We start from the raw sequence: 22,496 nt of genomic DNA on the forward strand, positions 1-22,496 counted from the left end.
TAGCTGGTCTAGTGGGTGTTGCACCCGTCAAACAAACAGGAAGAACTGAATTCATTCATATATTTTTACCACAGATCTGTTTCTTCTTTCATCTTTTTCTGTAAAATCAGGAACATTGATGTTGAGCCATAGTGGCCACATGCATACTGATTGAGACTGCACACCATACGTGTGTAAGTTCTCTGAAAATATGAAGGAATTCATAAGCAAAATGTGTATTACCTCTAGCTTACTACAGATGAAAACATGAAAAATTGCAGAAACAATACAAATTTGGTTATGTGATGAATGTCTTTATTTGATCATGAAACCCATTTTTACATTTGAAAAAAAATTGTTTCACTGTTTTGATGGGATCATCTTTGAATCTCTATGAAAAAAATATATATATATATACACAGTAGTCCATTTCAACACTGCAATCACTGTGGTGAAACACAAGGACACAAATATCTATGTTTAAGGCCAATGTAGAGACAAATGGAACCACTCAGTGAGGGGGGGCGGTGGGTTGAGGAGACTTCCCCCCCCCCTTCTTGAAGATGAAAGGCCATAGAGGCCATGGAGGGGAAGTGGAAATGGGAGTGTAATGTAATCTTAGCAGCCTGAGGGGAGACATGGCCCCAGGAGCAGTGTAGTCTTTAGTATTACAGTAAGACAGGGACAGAGTTCTGATTGACAGTGCACGTGTGTGTGTTCTAGTACGTCCTGCTAAAGAATATCTTTTGATTGAAATACAACACATGGCATATACATATGTAGTATGTATAAGAATCAAAGTGGTTTTAGAATGATTGAGTATTGAGTAGCAGAATGGAATTGCTTACCAATCCCTTTGTATCAAGGTTTGGTTCAGGAGGCAAGTATCTGAAAAAAGCTCAATGATTAGCAAACCAGGGTTTCAATAGAGCTTTCATAAGAGTTTGCTCATTGCTGTGATGTCTCATCTGACAGAAAACAACTTAAGTTAAATTAATGAATTAAGTATTCATTAAGTAAAACATCAATGTCCCCATGCAACATGTCGGGGTATGGCAGGTGATCCATCTGATCCACCGATGTTTCCTCTGATCGGATCCAGACCCTGGCTCAGTCGAACGCCGGCAGGTCAAAGAGCTGCGGCTCAAACTCCTCCATGCTCCCGAGTCTCAGCGTGGCCTCCCGGGAGAGGCCTGGGTCCAGGTTGACGTCGGGAATCATCACCGCCTGCATCCCCGCGGCCAGCGCCGCCTTGACGCCGTTGGGGGCGTCTTCCAACACCAGGCACTGAGCAAAGAGAAGAAAACAAGGGATTTTGTCACCCTTTTAGGTCTGCAGGCCTAACTTCAAATTCCTTAGAAGAGTGCCGTCTGTTCTCTACCAGGTGTAATATGTGTTGAATCTGCAATTGGATCCTGTTAGCCCTGTTTGTATTTTCAGTCACTGCATTGAAGATGATCTCATGATCAGATCTGAATTACTGTGTAAATCAAGAACCATACCAGCACAATGTATTATTTATATACAGTATTTACAAAAATAATACTTTATCTAGATATATAGATGTATGTCTTGTCGCCATTTTTTTTTCAACCAATGATAAACAGCTTATGCTGCTGTTGCTATTGACTCTTGTTTTGAGCTTCTGGTACCCTTGGGTACCTGTGAGCATGAGCTGTGCTACAGTGGTCAATTAGTGTCCGCCCCAAGAATTGGCATGCCAATGTCTGATCTTGATAAGGCCTGGTGCGATAGGGATTACTTATAAGCTGGTGTTGTACGAAAGCAAGTTAAATCATCATTTGGAGTGAGCCTTATCTCCGAAGCGAAAGCCAAGTTCCATGTAATGGGGGATGTAAGAGACAGACCGCAAAGAAGACGACACCCCAGGATGACCGGTTCCTATTACGCCACCAAAAACCAGTTGTCTTGGCTCACCGTGAACCAAAAGGTTTTCTTGCCACTGACGATGTGCAATTTTATGACAAGTATTGAAATCAACAGCCTCACTTGACAGCTCGGTTGGCCGTGTATACACACATACATTCTCCTCATACACACATACATACATTCTTCGTATGTATATGTATGTGAAAGGAGAATGTATGTAAATAAGAGTGAGAATATATGTATATAAGAGTGAGAATGTATGTATATAAGAGTGAGAATGTATGTATATAAGAGTGAGAATGTATGTATATAAGAGTGAGAATGTATGTATATAAGAGTGAGAATATATGTATGTAGAAGGAGAATATATGTATGTATATAAGAGTGAGAATATATGTATGTGAGAGTACCAGAATGAATAATGTCTTGAACGGCCCCTCATATGTTTCTTTTTCTTTCTGAACAGGTACAGAAAGATTATTAATATATATATTACTGGATAAATATTGTCCACCTGTGTTTGCCAATATACAAGGGGGGCTGCCACTACTGTTTCTACAAATCTAATATGACGGATTAAATGTTCTTCTGCTCCCCTCATATTCATATTATAATGAAGACTATATTTATTTGCAGGACAGATTAATGAAGAATTTTAATCCAAAAAATGTAAAGATTGACTCTGTAAGCTCTACTTTTGCATAGTATAACAAAGACAGGAATAAAGATGCACTAAATAAACACCCTAACTTGAGTGAGCTTAATACATTGACATCAGAGACAAGTTAAGGTTTCAGAATGAGCAGGTTAGGCGAGAGCCGTTCAGATACGTTTTTAAGGACGTGCAGTTTTTTAGGCCTCCTCTCAGATGGCTTGAACAACAGTGTGTGTGTGGAAGGAGCCGGGAAACAACGTGGTACTAGGGGGGGGGGGGTTGTAGTACAAAGCCCATCACTGCAGGATTTGCACTCAGAGGAGGAAGTAAAGACAATGAGGGCATATGTGGAGAAGGAAGGCCATGTTTTAATAGCACAGTTTTAAAAGATGTTTTCTCTTTTGCATAATAAATAATTTTGTCTGCTTCTCATTCATTTGATCTCACTCAACCATTCCTCCCAGCATCCTCACAGTCAAGATATTTGTACACAATGTAGAATTACAAAAGGCAAATCTGATTAAAAAAGAGACCAATCTATTGAAAGATTAGGCGGCTTGGTAAGACAAGGAAGAAGTCAGCAGTCGATGACCTTAGGAAACACTCAAAATAGGTTCTTTTCTTTCTTTCTACTGTTAAGAAAGGTGCACATTCTTATTGCTTCTGTCTGTTGTTGGTCGTTATTATGGTGAGAATGTGGAGAATGTTCCAGACCTTCTTTCTATGAAAGGTAGCCTGATATAACATTGCTTTGCAAACAAATTAAAAAACATTTTTTAATTGGCTTGTTCATTTCTTCCGATGAAAATATGAATTAATCATGAGAAACCAAATCAGACAAATTGAAGTGCTTCAATTAGAATCCATCAGACAAAGTCATGTTTTGCTACTGGCAAGAAACTTTGAAGCAATGTTTGCTACAAATAAACAGGAGATTTTTATTTATAACTATGATGCAAAATGTAACTATAAACTAAACGTTGATAGAGCAGGAAGTCTACTTCACGTCACTTTTTATTTCAGGCTTTAATATTACTATAATATGTCTTTAGGATTTGTGTTGATTTATCGGTAGTCTAGGTTTGTAATTAATGCTAAAATGTACGTGTCATGTACTGAAAACAGACAGAAGCTTGTTTTTTCATGCCATTCTGATGATCAGCTTCATTCCCCACTTTAATTACATCGCTGCAGCCACAAGAGACCTCAGTGTTGAATCGTTTAACAACAGTTTGAGGTGGAGTCAAACCCCCATCCTGCCGACCGTTGCCCCAAGGTGCTCTTTTTAAATCGACGCACTTACAGGTGCTTTCTTCTTCATTCATTCATATATCATGACCTGTCATTGTCTTAGTCAATATTACTTTGATTTGATTTACACGATATACATTTATATCGTGTTAAATGAATGAAACCTTTAAAAAATGATTAACATTAAACATTCACCCTGTAGATGAAGTAAATAAAAGGGATCCATGAAAAACTATCTCTGTAGATATAGCATTATTAGCAGTATTTTATTCATTTTGATAAGCTAATTTTGTTTAATATTAAACTTTTACAGCACATCAGGAATAATATATGTCACATATTGACTTTTAACCTGATTTTAAGTACCTCTTTGTTCCCTTTCTTCTAACTGTGGATGGAGAATTCAATATTAAGTTAAAAGCCGCTTTAACATGAAGCTTTTGAAACGGTACTCCATTGTGAATAAAGGAAACAACCGTACAATGAGTCGGAAGCCGAAAAGCAGCCACAGAAGGTCTCAGAGAAAGCCTTTGTTCGGCTTAACCCCAAAACTCAGGTAGAACAAAAGAAGCCTCCTTGAGTTCCTTTCAATCCTAATTGACTTCTATGATGTCAGTAAGCCTGAAACCGGAGGACAGCAAACAATGACGGAGGGAAACACCAAGTACACAACCAAGTGCTCTCGCTAATTCCCCCCGATCGGGAGCAATTAAAGGGTAATTACCCAACAAGCCAGTGAAATCTTTAATCTGCTTCCAGCGTAGTGCGTTGGAAAAGAGGAAAAAATATGCAGATACATGAACTGCTTGGTGGATGGAGTGGATTCCTCCCAGAGTCCCTTATTGGGGACTGTAGATTATATTTCTTGCCCTTCTGTCAGCTGTGATTGACTCCAGGGATAAGCAGTTTGGTCTCTCCGAGGTCAGAAATTGGTTAAAATTGTATTGCATATTTCCACAGCAACTAATAAAAAGGTTTGTTGGACATATCTGGCCCAGTCTAACAGACGGAAACGGCTGATACTTACTTTAACACCCTTTCAAAGAAATGAAAAGTATGAAAAGTAAAGCTTTTCACGCCGACATAAATAACCTGAACCTAAGTATGTATTTTAAAAGGCATGTAAGCATGACACATTCATGCCAAAAAGGAAAGGTTTTCACCACGCTTTACTCGCCCGACTAGTTGTAGTTATTTCACTCCATTCGCTTCGATCGCGCCTGAAAGGGGGCGTGGCTTATGCCCGTTTCTTGTCTCCGTAAAGACAGTTATAAGTGCGTCTGGAAGAGCGCCGCTTCCAGCACTACTTCAGGCTGACCAGCAGCAGAATCAGTGACATGTTATGTCGGCTCGGTGCCAGCGTCTCTCGCTTAGACACAAACTAACTTTCAGGCGTTCAGTCTCAGCTGCCTGTGTGTCTCTCAGGTGAGCGGCGGTTTGATTAAGAGTCTTCACGCTGTGACAGCGGGACGGCGGTGATGACGAGCGGAGCATCTCAACTCTGATTGGCTTTCGCAAGACAGCGGGAACATTTTTCAAAAAAGAGATTTATTTGCTTTGCTCCTTTCCTGCTTTGACTTTGCATGGAATCTAGTCGTGCAAAAAATTCACTTCGCTTTGGTGTGAATGCGGCATTACAGGTCAGACCTTCCCAGGTCCACTTATGGTTTCTTCCACTAAAGCCTGGTCTCAATACCTCTACCGACTAATGTCACCTGGTAAGCGGTTAAGTGGAAGAGTCTGTAAGGGCGTCAAATAGTCTAAATATGAGTGGGACAGCGCTTTGCAGCAACATACCAAGTAAAAATCACAATATTTTTCAGGGTATATATTTCATAGTTTTTACTGCCTGAATTGAAGGTCTTTCAGGCTCTGTCCTGATAAGAGGTCATTTTAAATTTGACATTTTTAGTCAAATCAGCTTCAATGAATAAAATGAATATTGGATTAATAAATGAGTAAGTCTCATAATTTCATAATAATTTCAATTGGGGTTCCATCTTTAATTCTTAATGTTTTTGTTTGTTTCTGTTTTCTCCATGTCTCACTGGTTATCTCATTTTTAGTGTCACATTGCAATAACTTGTGGGTAATTCCCTGCAGCATCCAATTACAGGAAGGGTTCATAAAGCGCTCAACATGTCTGCCAGAGAACATCAAACACTTAACGGTGTGACAGTAGGATAGAGCTAAACAGTCAAGGAGTTAGCGGGAGCATCTCAAAGTCTGTGAGTCTACAAGGGGGAGATTGGGAATTGGCCAAAGAGACTTCCATGGGGAGACGGCAATGTGACAACTTCATGCCCAACAACCACAATGTGGAACTACAGCAGTATTGTTGGAGTGACTATGTCCACCAGAGGAACAACTTCGATTTTTGGAGTCTCCACTTGCAGAAAACAGGGGGTGGGGGTGGAATGCGTTGATGCTCAATTGGATGCTGAAATGTCAGAAAGTTTGCTGCAAAAGGGCGACCCCGACGAGCCAGATCTACTGCCAACACATGTTAGACAATTCAAACCAGATAACACTACTGTAATAGGTTACACGTGACACGCTACTTTTTTATTTTATCATTTTAACTGTAATATACAATACCAGTCCAAAGTTTGGACACGCTTTTATTAAATCGAAAGAGAAAATGTGTCCAAACTTTTGACTGGTACTGTTGATGTGACTACAATGCATTCGGTATCGAAGCTCCACCATCAGTTGAAATTACAAATGTTCAGTTCCATCTAAACCAGAGGTCACTAACTGGCGGAGCGCTGTTCAGACCCAGAAGCCTTCCCATTCAGACCAGAAGCTAAAAAAAGACGGTTGTTATTTAAACGTGACAACGCACTTGTCAACTGCGCAGCTTTACTCGTCTATACGGTAGTGGCTTAAAGCACTGACCAATCGTATTCGAGTTAAATCATCCCACGTGATACCACTCGACCAATCGGGTCTTTGCATTCCAGGCAGGGCGATGATATCGTCTCAATATTGCGGACAGACAAGAGGTAGCAGCAAATTACAAATACAAAAACGATAGGAAAGAAAAGACAGCAATATTTAAGAAAAAGAGTGAGACGGAGAAAGAGAGAGAAAGGGACGAGTGAAAAACATGAGGAACAAATGGACAGCGAAAGTAGAGCATTTAATCCATAATGGTCGGACTGGTTTCTGTTCATACTTCCCACTGCAGCACTAAACCAGTGTCTCATATGCTCAGAACCCGTTGAAACGCCATCATGAGGCTCAATGAGCTCCTCCACGTGAGGAGGAGAACGGCTAAAAACTAGATCTAAATTCTCCCACTTACCAAAAAAATGGGAGAGTGGATATGTATATATATTCTTTCAATTGTTAAAATGTGATTAGATTTATTATTTATAATTGCTGAGACTGTCAACTCCAAATTTTAAACAGAAAAGGGGAAAATCAAGCTTATCTTACCGTTATTTTATTTTTTCTGAATTGAAGCGCTTTATTTGAACATGCAGAAATTTCCACATTTTATTATTATTTGTTTTGAAATGCAGCCCTACTTTTATTTAGTTAATTGAGACATCATTATTTTTATTTTCAGTCACACGTGTATAAGTTCAGTTCTTTGTTACGTGACAATAAATATTGTAAAAGGAGTTTTAGAATCGTACTGAATTCATTTGATTTGTTAGTCGTGTATTGATTACATGCAGATGTTGATATAACTCTATTCCTCTATTTAATCACACTATGTACGAAGACACGATCAAATTCATGTGGCAGTTCTCCCTTCTTACTGCTATACACAACATTATCTAAACAAGTCGAGACGTGTTTAATCTACGTGAATAAAGACGGATATTTCATACCCTTTCAGAAAACATCACCTCTAAAGTCTGTTGTTCGTGACGTGCTCACTGGGTGTACAATGATTGTGTGATTTATGGATGATGATGCTTTTATGCAGCCGTGACAGGAAGACATACAGAAGATGATACATGGCTGTTATTACTGGTGGAGTTAAAAACAGATGTGACGAACAAGATAGGCGGGAATTGTACGTGCATGTCCAGTGTACAACCCCCGCCATTGAAAAAGTGACGGTGACAAATTGAAAACTGCATCCTCTAAATGATGCCGGTGCTCCCGACAGCATAAGCGAGGGATGTGGAACATTTCCCCATGTGGTGCTGTGGAGAGCAGAAATAAAGCAGGTGTTGATGAAAGACAAAAGTGCTGACCGTCGTCCACCCACGATTCTTACAGGTTCCCCTTCCACAAAGTTTTACTGATGATTGTAGATATTCAGTTAAATATGCTATCTGGACATACCTGTTGCTTTTTATTCATAGATCTGTTACATTGTGAATCCAATCGGTTGAAATCCACAAAAGGAGAGCTAGTTAACGTTAGCAGCACCACAATAACAAATGATTTTTTTAATGATTTGCAGCACTGCTAATATGTATGCACATTTTGTATGTGTTCCCATAATAGGTTAAAAGTCATATACGCAGCCTAAATGTTCTGAGGCCTGCTGAGGCCCAGTTCTGTCCGGTCGGGTTAACACAGTTACACGTTGGGAGGAAAATGCTACACACGCCGAAAACTCAGCATATTATTACCCCATAGAAAACTTGAGGAATGACGTAGCCACTGACCTCTATGCGGGTTAAGACCCCACCCACAGGCGAGGGCAGAAAGAGCACGTCAGAAGCAATCAAACAGACTTAATTTGCTGCTTCTGGTGATCCCCTGGACCACAATTCCTCACGACAAAGAACTCGGATAAACACACTATGAACATTGTCAACCAATCATCCTAATGATGCCCAGCAGTCCAGCTTTTCAGACATCAGAATTCAACAGAAACACTAGCAGTACTGGTCAGAGAGAGTTAACAAGAAAATCCCATCACCTTGAGGGGAGGAAGCGACCGAATGTCCGGGGTGCTTCCCTAGCTGCCATCATTGGGTCCACAAACGTAGCAACAATGCAAGAATCAATGAAGGCCACCCACAATTCATACTTATCTGAACTTTCATACTGTGGAAGTAAGTCGTATCGTCTTTCAGAATATTATAGGGATTTAAACTTTGAGTTTAAAAAGCCCCTTTGTGAAACCGGCAAGAAAGAACCCCAAATTTACACGTTCCCTGGCCAACTGGAGGCAGCCATTACTGCGCGCGTTTTCATTACCTGATAAGTTACTGCCGCATGAGTGGCAAGAGATTGCAGTTGGCTCAAAGAAAAGCCTTTAGACAGCCCAAGGACTTAATCAAAATAAAAATCACCATTGAGCCAAAACAAGCGTCTGCAAATCTCACAGCGAGCCCGGCCTCCCTTTGGACCCTGAAGCAGGCTTAACCCACACATTCCAGTCTGTGATGATTAAGTATCCAGCCAGAAAAAGACTAAACAGGGCATGCAAGTTAAGGACGTCGTATGGTCGTCGTATAATATTCTGTCAGTTTATTCCCAAAGCTTACCATCTTGAATATTTAAGATATTTAAAAAAGCACAGAGTCAGTCTGAAACATCCAAGTGTGACACAACAAGTTTTCAGCATTCCCCTGACCAGAAGGGCCCGGCTATCGAGCCCAGTCAAGCAGCTGAAGTAGTGATAACTACATGGCTGGAGAAGTAGGGAGTTCTATCCCGCTCAAATTGGATTAAAGCGTTGACTCTTTATTTTGTGAATCCTAGTAGAGCCCTGATTATTTCTGAGGTATGAAACACAATAAAAGTACCAGTGGGGGGGCTGGTCCTAAATCACAGTTGCCGTGTTGTTGCAGCATCATTATCTTCACATCAGAAGCTCCCGCGGCCAAAGGGGAATTCACTGATTCCTCCGCCCCGCACTCCTTCCGTGTGAGAAATATTTATCACCCGCTCTCATTTCTCAGTAAAAGCTCTCCTTAGTTCACTCCTTTTCCAGACTGTGTGGTTTGTGAATGATTTGTAAAACAGTATAATGGTTGTGACAAACTATACAGTGGCTTGTGTAGCACAACCTTAATTTTAAGATTCAAATCATTAAATAAAAATTATACAGGTCTCAAGTTAAAGTTTGTCATGCAGAATGATCCAGGACCAAGGAACATGTTACACACCTGCAAAGTGTCCGGTTCCAGTTACACAGTGTTAAAGGGATTATTAGTTACAGTTATAGGTGATCTTGATTAGTGTTTCTGTGAGTTAATAAACCCTGTTATATTTTAAAGAACCATTTTCCTGTGTTTACTTGTGCATTCATGTGGTGGTGACAGTTGACATACATTGCCAGTGCTCGAACTTAAATCCTTCAAAAGTCTTCACTCTCAAGGAGTGAATATCAATTATGAGTCTTGATTTATAGTTGGTTATTAGTCCCCTGTTAGCTCAGGGAGGTGCCCCGTTATTTATTTATTTTGAGTTTTATCTTTGTGATTGTTATTAATTCTATTGGTGTCAATAATTAAGTTCCACACTTGCTATTAATCTAACACAACCCCCTGCCGTTTCCCAACACAAGAATGAGAGTCTCCTCACATAATCCTCCTGGTGAAATGACAGCAGTAATCCGAGCCAGACGGCGACGTAGACCAAGGAGACGAGGTGATTTTTGCCACAATTATCACACTTTTTCAGTTGAGTGAACACAAAATCATTACGTGTTACAGATTAAGCAGCCATGCAAAATTACAGTTACTGGAAGAAATCAAAGGTGGCGTTGCATCTCTCTCTCAGCGTTCACATTCCATTCCAGCAGTTGTTAAACTCCTCACTACATTACAATCATTGGCATCAGGAACATTTCAAACAGTCATAGCATCAGCAGTGGGAATATGCTAGTCTACATTCTACTTAACCATTTGCTACAGCGCACTCAATACATACATTTCCCCGCCACGAATGGCGAAATAACACATTAACTTTGTTGAAGTCTCGCTTTTTGTGGGTTGGCCATGGTGTTGATAACTAGGCCTACAACATTGAATCGATAAAATTGTTAAAAATTAAATGGTAAAAGTGTTGGCAACGAATTTCCTGTTATTACGTCACTCAATGAGTTGCGTGAGAAGCAAAACAACTTAGAGGAAAGAGCAGCCAGCAGCGTCGGCAGTTGTTGCGAGTCACATGGCACAGGTAAAGACATCTGTTTGAGTTAAGTCATTCAAAGTGCGGGAGTGTTTCACATTGAATAAACTAAAAAAGTGTGTCAGTGGCAAAATATGCAAAGTCAACGTAACATGTCACAGGAGCACCACGTTGTCCCGGTATGACGGAAGGAACGTAAGGAGCCTCCAGCAGCTCTGCTGATACTGTTAGCTTGCTAATAACAGCGGTGTATACATTTAATTAACTTGCACTACAATGATGGTAATAATTTAATGAATAAGCTTCAAGTGAACATGGGGGCGTGTATCAGAGTGTGTCTGAGTGTGACTGTGTGTGTTAAAACAAATCCTGTTAAATTTCTGATTTAGTATTTTTCTTCATTTTCTATAAATTATTATTATGTTCAAGGAGCAACCTGTACTTTCTGACGTATTTTTGCAATGTGAGTTGCAAAAAAAGACAGTTCTGTTTTAGAATAAAGGGGTGGAAATTGAAACTCCGATTCATCGATTAATCAAAAAATGAATCAACTGATTAATCGATTTTCGAAATAATCGTGAGTTGCAACCCTTTTGATAACTCTACGTTTGCAAATGTATGTTCATAAGGCCGTTCAGAAGGCTGCTAATGACAGTAGCGAGGGGACGTGGACGGGTCCAACAAACAGTCCTGTTTCAGCCAGGAGACCTCCGTTCCTTCCCCACGCAAAACTACAGCCAGCATTGATCTGTCACCTGTTTTCATACATCAGTAAGGTCCTTCCCGTAGTTATTTGAATGCAAACCTGGATCTTTGCTCAAACCCAACCATATATAGTATAGTTAGTTTTGAATGCCTTAACCTGAGTTTACTGTGAAGACGGGAGTTTATTTTGAAAAGGTAGCATGCATGTAAGGAGCAGAGATTGACATGGGTTTAAGGCTTTTGTAAGAAGACATAGGAATATTGAAAAATGAATAATAGATTTTCTTACGAAATCACAAGAACCATTGTACGAGAATACACTCCATACATATATTGGTATTAAAGCTAAATCACATTTACATCCATTTAAACCCTGATGGGATAGTTGAGTTAAAGGTAAAGTCTCTTACATAAGAACACTTCTAAAAGGACAGGCATCGAACCACCGGTAATCTGATTCGAAGATATACCTCTCTTCTTCTAATCTCTAAAATCCAGACTGAAAGTCACATACTCTCAAACTGATAGTTACTTTATTAATCCCCCAAGGGTAAATTATTTCCCTGATGTGATTATCAGCTTCAATATTACGTTTTTTCATTTTGTCAAGAACAAAATGCTTGAACGTTGTCGACCAAGCGCTGCGTAGAGTGGGCCAAAGTCCTTCTGAGGAACAGAACTAGATCCACACCGGTGCCACATAAGTTGCTAGCATGTAGCGACTTAGCAGACACTCTGCTTTTTTTGCCTGCAGCAAAGTTATCATTTACTCACAATTTGCATTTTCACAAGTGCATTGGAGAATCTATATGCCGGTGTGTACTCGGCGAAGATAAGGGGTGAACACAGTGAGCTTTGTCGGCGCAGTAATGGACCAATTTAATGTTCGGATGGATAGGTTCATGTCCTAATCGTACCTGATTTGAATATCTGGATTATAAAGCCTGCCCCAGGTGTAATGCCGTGTATGATTAATGGCACAGGACAAACTAGTTATCTCTGCAGCTCTCCCTCCCTATCAGTGTAGGCATGAACTAGCTCACTTTCATGTTTCATTAATCTTTTTTCTTTCACTTTGGGTCAGCTCAGGGAGCGGCATCAAAACCATATTACTCAGCGGTGAGGGCGATGGACTGGAGCGTTCAAAGTGAGGCACTGCCCCATGAGTATCCCATTAAATCTCATATTGTACCATATATTTGCTTTGCTGATGGGGACATTTAAAAAATATCATTCTGAATGGGTTTTGTAACTTGTCCATCACTTCAACGCCACTCATTGGTTGATGGACTGCGGTTCTGAAGCCATTGGATATTGGTATTTTGGCCCTCTCCATCTTGTCTTTCTGCAACCAATAAACTATTAACCTCTTTTGAGGGAGGAGTCCCGTCCTGCCCATTAGGATGTAGACCCGCCCCAAAGCATACCCTGCTTTAAGTTCTATTTAACTCTAAAGGGACTATGATTTACTAACTATACTCATGCTGTATTGAAAGAGACTTGCAACTAGAGATTATGACCATAAACTCATGTTTACAATGTTTACTGAGGGATACATTAAGAGAGAAGTAGAAGTTGCCTCCTGGTGTGAACTAGTAAACTGGGGACAAGACTTGATGATGTAGTAAAGGTCAAAATCTACTTTTTTTGTAAAAATATTTTGCAAAGATTACGTGATGTGATGATGTCCAGAAAAAGGGTCCTGATGTCTCACCTCAGAAGTTTAGTTTAGCTGTCCCCGTCCATCACGCTGCAAACTATAACTAAGGTCTATGACTAAAGCCTTGAATCCATGCTCAGTGTGGGCTGGTTTAAGCTGTATTATCTGATAGTTGAAAAGAGATTTAAGGCTAGCCGTATATCTGATGACAAACGTGCAGATTCTGTTGATAAAACTAGACTTCATTTAAGCACAGTCTGAATCTGTATGCCAAATGCATCATGATGACAATCATGGTAGACGACGCTGGATTGATGTATTTTTTGCAAGAAAACATGATGAAATCTTGGCATTTTTCCTCTTTGTGCATTTTCAAGAACAAAAGAATGAATTAAAGTCGTAATACGTGCAGATTTGACAGACAATCCTCTCATTACTGAGTCCAGCTCTGTGCCTGTCTCAGGGCGACTAAAAACAACGGCTGTTTTTTCCATTGGAGTTGAGATTAGGCCTGGAAGAGCAGACAATTGGATGTGTGCTATTTACCATACGGATGCTTTCTGCTGCTTACCTCGCCCCCCCCTCTTTAGCTTTTGCCTCTGTCTGCTCTCCTCCTCTCCTCTGTCACGGAGCCGGAGTCGGGTAGTGTGACACATCATCATTCGTTATTCCACTCTGTCGATCCCCCCCCCCACCCCACACTCTGACCCTCATATCTCATCAAGAGGAATGACAGCCCTAACCGCAGCTGGCTCCAGATTTAAAAAAATCAGGTGTGCCATGCCACAGGCAGATCTATTTACAGCAGAAAGCCTTCCAACTGAGAGGAGAGGAGTTTGTGGGGATATATCAATTGGGTGCCTCAAATAAATTACGCAGTAAATATCAAATGCAGTCGGAAGAAAAAGCGACGATAACTCACCTTTTTTTGAGGGATTTCACTTTGAACCCACCTTGATTTTTATATGATCCAGAAGCCATTTGTAAAGGCAGGGCTTTATAGCTCTGTTGGGCTATAGGGATCGCCATCACTTTCTAGAGCTGCTCAATGATGAACATCGAAATGATTGGATTCGGAATTAAAAGACAGATTTAGTTCCAACAGAATTGTGTCATCTGCGCAGATTATAAACCATCAGGTCGATTGGAATCTCTTTAATGTAGGTGATAAGAAATGTCATACTTTGTCCGTTTTTTTTGGTAAAACTGACACATTTCATTGAATAAAAGAATGTTTTATACATTTGGTGTAATTTTGGAATCGTGACTAAAGCGTGATAATAGTGTCTGTAGTGTCAGTGAGGAAGGATGCAATCTATAGTATTGACTAACTAATAACTAGCTCGCTTGTCCAACAACAGGTCCAAAAGTAATACAATACCAATGTAAGTATTACGTGAAGGTAATAATTATTTTTGTTGCTCATGGGTCACCCTCATCAGTCCAGGATTTATTCATCACAAATGTATGACTCTTTATTTATACACATTTACACATAGATGTAAAATGGATTAGATAGATTACATTTCAGATACGTAGATATATAAAGCACATTAGATAAATTCTTTTACAAATGTACTTTTGAGGTTTCAGTAGTCTTTGCTAGTTTATTTCTTCATTATATGTCCCTTCAGTCAGAGTGGGAGCTAAGATGAAAAGGAAGGAAGGAAAAGAAACATGCTGAACGTTGAGTTAGGCAAAGTAAACGCTTCGGTACAACATTTAAAAGCTACACACGTGTTCATCTTCAGTCAGCAAACGTACCAACGAAGTCCTACCGAGAGCGAAGATCTCTGACGGACTACAAAAGGAAAACCAGCAATGCTGAGGTCAGCCGGTCTCAACGCGTTCTACGGGTGGTTTGAGATTCCAAGAACATCACTGGCAGATGTGTGCAAATCTATTATAAAACATGAACCCACACATGGCACCTGGACCCGATGGCATGCTCAACTGTGAGATGTCTCCCCTTGACCCCTCTGCCCAAAAAGCTCAAAGCCCAGAAGCACTCACCTTTAATCCCTTAATCAGAATTTATGACTGCGTGACCGCATTAATCCATTTCTGAATACTTACGTTTTTACTATTTCATCATTTTTACTACTAGACGCAGCTAGATAACAGCTGTTCGGATACAGTACCACAGCTATTATAAAAGAAAAAGACCTGAGGAGTAGAGTAGTTTCTGATCATTTTTCCTCTGAACATGGGAGAGCTTGTGGTGGAAGATTATTTTGAACGTGCTGTTGAGTCTTTTTAAGCTGAAAAAAGAACATCAATAAACCGAAGTTAACATTTGGATTGTTTATTCTCACATGAAGAGGCCCACATGGGTTACACAGTATGTCTGCGAGAGTTTGCACTGAGGAGAAGTTATACAGAGTTACGTAGGGAGCGATCCATGAAGGGAAACATCAGGTCAGGTCATAAGCCATGGTCATGAAGTTAAAGCCCTTTGTTTGCTTAATGTGCATTTACTGCACATACGTGATTATACGCGCATATACTGGAAATACGGGCATTTACCTGCATATACAGGATTATACGTAGCTATACCTGCATGTAGGTGATTATACGTGCATATTCCTGCGTATGCGGCATATACGTGCATGTACGTGCATATACCTGTATATCCGTCTCGTCATTCCACATGAAGAACAAGAGGGTAACTGTGTGCAAGTAGTCAGCTGTCGCATTGATCACAAGTTCTCTCCAGAAAGCTTGTGATAAAACGCTGACCTATAGCAATGTCTAAGACTCATAATGGTCCTGTCATGCGACACTGTGAAGCTGCACGGTGTAGCATTGAGTAAGGCTCATGAAGAGATACAGTCAGACTCTCTGTTCACTCTTTGGGTGGTAGTAACAGTACATGTGATGTGGTATATTTTGTATTATTATATATACTTTGTATTATTTTATTTATACAAAGGGGGTAGATCGTCATGACTGGCCTGTAGGCCAAAAAATATGAGTTTAGGAATAATGGAAACAACCTGAATATACAGTATTGTGTATGTAGAGATAATCGTATTTCTGCACATTTTGAAACGCTACTACCTTTAAAAAGCAGAAAATGATTAGAGGAAACCCCCTCAGCCCGGAAGAACAGCCTATCAAACAGCACACATTCTATCAGGGGGACATTTACACATGTCATGTCAAAGCTGAATTAGCAAGCATCTAGTGGTTTCCATGGCGACCAACCTTTTCCAGTCTGTGATAACAAGCACTCTCGAGTCACACATTAACCTGCAAACAAATCCTCGTTTCTTCAGCTTCATACAGTCCGTGTGTGGAGGCACCTGAGCACGTGAGCGGCAGGCTGAACGTCACCCAATAATCATTATTACTTTAAATTTTTATTTAAAATAGCCTGCCAGTGTTGTAAATTAGCAGGAACTTTGTTGGTAAACAACAACCCCGCCCTTATTGTTTCCACCTTTGTCTCGTTCCGCTGTGTATTTAGTCTGTGTCTGCTATTGTGCTTGTTTGTCTCTTAAAGTCCTTTGAGCTTACCAGCGATTTACCCCAGTGTGCTTTCCCGTGTTTTGATCAGACATCCGTGATTTTTATCCAATCTGAAACACTCTCGAGCCACAGGAATTACATCAACGATTGAAATAAATGAAAAGATTAAACCTCATGAGGCACAGCAGAAAAATGGGATCCAATAGAGAAGTTCAGCTAACTTCATTAGTAACTTTAGGGGTATTACTGTGGTGCTGAATGGTACTTTTATACTGCTTCAACAATCCTACTGAAAAACAGGACAGCTTAAAAATATAAGAAACATTACACTATAAGGCAGTCCAGTACAGCCAGTGTGACCTCTAATGAAAAGAGATGAGGGGACACCTTTCACACGGACAGGCCACGGGAGCTGTGGCTCAGTGAGAGCAGGTCGTCCCCCTATCAGAGGATCGGCAGTTCAATCCACCACTCGTCCATAGGCATGTGTTAAGACACTTAACCTTCAATTGCTGCCGTGAACACAGTGTGTGAAAGGTCATCAGTGTGTGAATGTGTATGTTATTTCATGTAGTTTTAAAGGTACTTTGAGAGGTTGGAAGACGAAACAAGTAGATCTTTTGCCATTATAGGGTAGAATGTGGTATATGCCATTCTATTAGCGCGGCATCCTTGTAGAAAGGACATTAAAGACAGAAAACTCAGTTCTGTCCAACCTGTTTGAGCTTTGTTTTTTATTCCTAAATGTTACAGTATTTCACATACTATTTCTGTTTTATGTGGAATGCATCACAGGTTAGACATCAAATAATAACCTACGAGCTGCTAAGTCCGTATATTCTGCACGCTACCTACTGAGAGAATGATTGAGTATATTACCAGCAGACTCCAAGGTGGGCTCCTGCATATACAGAGCCCGTCACAATAAATGTCAGAGCAGATTTCCAAACATGCGTTATTTAGACAGTGCAAACATGAAATGAAATGAGAAATGAACCTACTTCATTTCATTTGGTTATGAGTTCTAATAAAAACTCTTTCACACTAATATTGGAAACCATCCCTGAGGACAAAATTCAACTAAAATTCAATTCAATTCGGCACGTTCAACAGGTTTGACACAAAGATAGACGAATGGAGTAATTTCAAAGACAAATATGAACTTAAAAGTTTAAGATTTGGTCTCGAAGATTGAACAAATAAAGTATTAAAAATAAAAATAAGTGCTTTCGGTTTGCATATAGTTTTGACTGAAATCTACTGTATAAAACATGACATATACATATATATATATTTCGACCCTAATGTGGCATAGGGGGCGGGGCATTACCTGAGAGGGGCATGTAATCATGAGTGAGCAAAGAAACAAAGATACATCTTTGGAGTTTATTCTCAGTATCCACTCCGGTGCCGTCACCTCTCGTTCTCCCCACCAATCACAAGCGTCAAACACTGCTAGATAGCACCCAAGGCTAACATCCAGACACACAGAACTTTTCCCCTGGTAGAATCCGGCCGTCCGCCGGTTGTCGACCACAAAGCGCGAGCCCCAATGTGTGATCACATTGTCCTCAAGGTTCAAAGAGGAAACATCAAGAGGACGTACCTTCGCCGGAGAAGCCGGAGGGTTGAATCTGCTGGCGCAGACCAGGAAGGAGTCCGGTTGAGGTTTGCTGTTCTTCACTTCAGGGTCATCGCCCAGAACGATGTGGTTGAACCGAGCGAAGAACTCCTGGTGCCGGCTCGTCTTTAGCTGGAAGGTGGCGCCGGCGGAGCTGGTCGCCACGGCGATGGGGATGCCGTGCTTCTGGAGATGGCACACCAGTTTCTCCACACCTGATGGTACATAAAGCAACAAGAGGAGACTCAACGTTTTTCATCATTTTTAATAATTAAAGCATTTTATCACTATAAAAAGACAAAAAAATAACCCTGCCCCAAAGCAACAACAAAAAACTTCTCTAAAGACAAAAAATAATATATATATATTATTTTTTGTCTATATGTCTATGTATATATATATACACTCACCGGCCACTTTATTAGGTACACCTTTCCAACTGCTCGTTAACACTTAATTTCTAAGCAGCCAATCACATGGCGGCAACTCAGTGCATTTAGGCATGTAGACATTGTCAAGACAATCTCCTGCAGTTCAAACCGAGCATCAGTATGGGGAAGAAAGGTGATTTGAGTGACTTTGAACGTGGCATGATTGTTGGTGCCAGAAGGGCTGGTCTGAGTATTTCAGAAACTGCTAATCTACTGGGATTTTCACGCACAACCATCTCTAGGGTTTACAGAGAATGGTCCGAAAAAGAAAAAACATCCAGTGAGCGGCAGTTCTGTGGGCGGAAATGCCTTGTTGATGCCAGAGGTCAGAGGAGAATGGCCAGACTGGTTCGAGCTGATAGAAGGGCAACAGTGACTCAAATAACCACCCGTTACAACCAAGGTGGGCATAAGAGCATCTCTGAACGCACAGTACGTCGAACTTTGAGGCAGATGGGCTACAGCAGCAGAAGACCACACCGGGTGCCACTCCTTTCAGCTAAGAACAGGAAACTGAGGCTACAATTTGCACAAGCTCATCGAAATTGGACAATAGAAGATTGGAAAAACGTTGCCTGGTCTGATGAGTCTCGATTTCTGCTGCGACATTCGGATGGTAGGGTCAGAATTTGGCGTCTACAACATGAAAGCATGGATCGATCCTGCCTTGTATCAACGGTTCAGGCTGGTGGTGGTGGTGTCATGGTGTGGGGAATATTTTCTTGGCACTCTTTGGGCCCCTTGGTACCAATTGAGCATCGTTGCAACGCCACAGCCTACCTGAGTATTGTTGCTGACCATGTCCATCCCTTTATGACCACAATGTACCCAACTTCTGATGGCTACTTTCAGCAGGATAATGCGCCATGTCATAAAGCTGGAATCATCTCAGACTGGTTTCTTGAACATGACAATGAGTTCGCTGTACTCAAATGGCCTCCACAATCACCAGATCTCAATCCAATAGAGCATCTTTGGGATGTGGTGGAACGGGAGATTCGCATCATGGATGTGCAGCCGACAAATCTGCGGCAACTGTGTGATGCCATCATGTCAATATGGACCAAACTCCCTGAGGAATGCTTCCAGCACCTTGTTGAATCTATGCCACGAAGAATTGAGGCAGTTCTGAAGGCAAAAGGGGGTCCAACCCGTTACTAGCATGGGGTACCTAATTAAGTGGCCGGTGAGTGTATATACATACATACATTATACTAAAGGTTGATCTCTGTAAAATATTTACACGGATGAGCAATTGGTGAGGCCTGACAAACAATCATAAAAAAGATGTATTCAGAGGTCAGCCAGATGATTTGTCCAGAGAATTCCAATTATAAAACGTATTTAATTTTATTCATATTATTTTGAACACGGAGAACTAAAAGATACAAACTCTAAGGTCCTGGCGAGGTAGCGAATATGGTTTTATTGAATTTTAAATTCCTTTGGTGACCAGAGAGAAGACTTGGAGGACCATTTTTTATTTACAGCTTCAAGGAAGAATGAAATGTAATAAAAAGAAGACTTCCCTGTCAGGGGAACACTTCTTTTTAACAAGCAACCCGGTGGTGCTCCATATGGCAGCTGCATGACAATGCTGAACAGCATTTAGTCCAGATATAGACACTAAATTTGTTACAAAGGCTATATATTATTAGAAACACACATATACTTAAACTACAGGTGTTTGAGAGCGACTGGACTCTTAGTTACAGAAATGTATGAGTAGAAACTCCCCACATCTACACAACGTCCAAACATTAAAAACTTTATGTATTATCTTATTAATTAAGCTGAAACCTTAGACACTGGAAAAACAAATACCCAGATCACTTGGTACATGCTAGTTTCTTTCAATATCATTGACAATAACATGCTCAATATGATGCACAATCTTACTTTACTGCTAGTTTCTGAGTCTCTGGTGTCAGTACTACTTCTCATAACCTTTGTACTTTTACTCTGATATGGTAGCATTGTTGATTTTTTTTACAAGAATAACTTACATCTTTAACACATAATAATTATTACTTTATTGTTCACGTTGGTTTATATATATTCCTTTGGTATTTTGTTTCCTTTTGAATTAATAAAGGTGAGGTGATGATTTGTGTGCCGCTGCATTTGTTCATATTCATATTAATAAACAGTGCCCAGATGTGATAGTCACTCAGATATGATGATGGTATGGCTCTCAACATAAAATGGGAACTTTATTTGATATAAACCATTTGGTTATTAAGCATTTGTTTTTGCATTTGTTTTTGAAAGCCGTCTAGCTTCATCATGAAGAAATCGCATAAATAGCTGTATGTCTTAAGGAAACTTCGGCTTTTACGTAATCTAATGTGCACTTATATGAGGCCTGCTGAATATCAGGATTGAATATCGTAGACTGTAAGCACAGCTGCATGAAATAGAAGCAGCAGCAGAATGAAGATGACAGATCTGTTTCATATCTATTGGATTATTATTCATACGGGGACGGGACAGGACGGACCTGGCATGAGTTGGGCGGAGGGAAAGATCCTGTCTTGGATTAGTCTGCTCTCGGCCAGGAGCTCCTCGGCTGTCATGGGGAGCTCCAGGGCATCCCGGATCATTCGGGCAGCGTCCAGGGCCTTCCTCCCCATAACAGACGACTTCACGTCCCACGTGTACTCCTTCCCGAAGCGATCACAGATTTCCTGGAAGGACACGGTGTACAGACGCTCTGTGTCTAAAGAGGGGACATACAAGAGAGGGAGGGGGGGCAAAGATTACCTTTTAATCAGGATTGCATATGAATGGGAGCATTTGGAGACACTGTCCCAATAATTTGCTCTTTTAAAAAAATGAACAGACAAACTAACTTGCATCCTACTAAAAAATGTAGGCTGTGGTAGTATAACAAGGGCATTCACTATTATGTAATTTCCATGATTTAATAATAAAGTCAATGTAAAAGTTTAGGAGGTTTGCCTCATTTATAGCTTATACCACATACAATATGTAAAATTCTAATAGCCGAATTCACCCATAGGTTATAAAAAGGAAATTTAAAAGAAATCTAAATTTAAAAATTGATTTGAATTGATTTACGTAATACTAATTGTAACAGGATGTTTTTTTTACGACGGAGTCCGGCGTGCGTGCTCAACGCGCGATTCCTACGCGAGTGAACGAATCTGCGTCTAAGAAGCTTTAGTGCAGATGAAACCACAACAAAAACAACAACACAACAGATGACACACAGAGCTGTGTTTCAACACCTAATAAGAGTCCGTCCATATCGAAAATAACATGGCTCACGGGTTTGTAAGCGCTACCAGAAGCAGACATGTTTCACTCCTGAGTTTAGTTCCGCGTTGAGGAGAGGGAGGAGAAGAAAGGGCGACGAAAACGTAACCCGACGTTATATTGTGTCTACTATAACTAACCATGCTTATTTTATATAATCATCCCATATTAGGGTAAAGGAAGATGTTAACAGATTCGTTGTACACTTAAAAAGAATAATACTATAATTAATAATTTAAATTCAGCCCCAGTAGTCTCCGGGATGGTTACTAAACGTCCCAGCGCATTGCCTCCTGGGAAATGAAGTCATCACTGAACTTCAGCCGATTTCTATTACTCTCCAACCAAGGCTTGGCATAGTGGTGTGGTGGTTAGAATGATCGGCTCCTAGCAGCCTTTAGAGCGGAGCCTGCATGTTCTCCCGGGTCCGCATGGGTTCCCTCTGGGTACTCTGGCCTCCTTCCACAGTTCAAAGTCCTGTTCTGGCAATTCGATTTTTTG

General features: G+C 40.6%; 1 protein-coding gene across 1 annotated transcript; it reads right to left on the reverse strand.

The window, feature by feature from the left end:
• Positions 1-272: 272 nt before the first annotated feature.
• pudp (pseudouridine 5'-phosphatase) lies at positions 273-22,082 on the reverse strand. The gene is made up of 4 exons (XM_037472181.2): positions 21,968-22,082; positions 21,217-21,435; positions 18,271-18,500; positions 273-1,266 (listed from the first exon to the last, which is right to left on the reverse strand). The coding sequence occupies exons 1-4, from the start codon at positions 22,035-22,037 to the stop codon at positions 1,090-1,092; spliced, it is 696 nt and encodes a 231-aa protein (XP_037328078.2). The 5' UTR covers positions 22,038-22,082; the 3' UTR covers positions 273-1,089.
• Positions 22,083-22,496: the final 414 nt, after the last annotated feature.

Source organism: Pungitius pungitius, chromosome 3 (assembly GCF_949316345.1).
Source record: "Pungitius pungitius chromosome 3, fPunPun2.1, whole genome shotgun sequence".
NCBI classification, from domain to species: domain Eukaryota; kingdom Metazoa; phylum Chordata; class Actinopteri; order Perciformes; family Gasterosteidae; genus Pungitius; species Pungitius pungitius.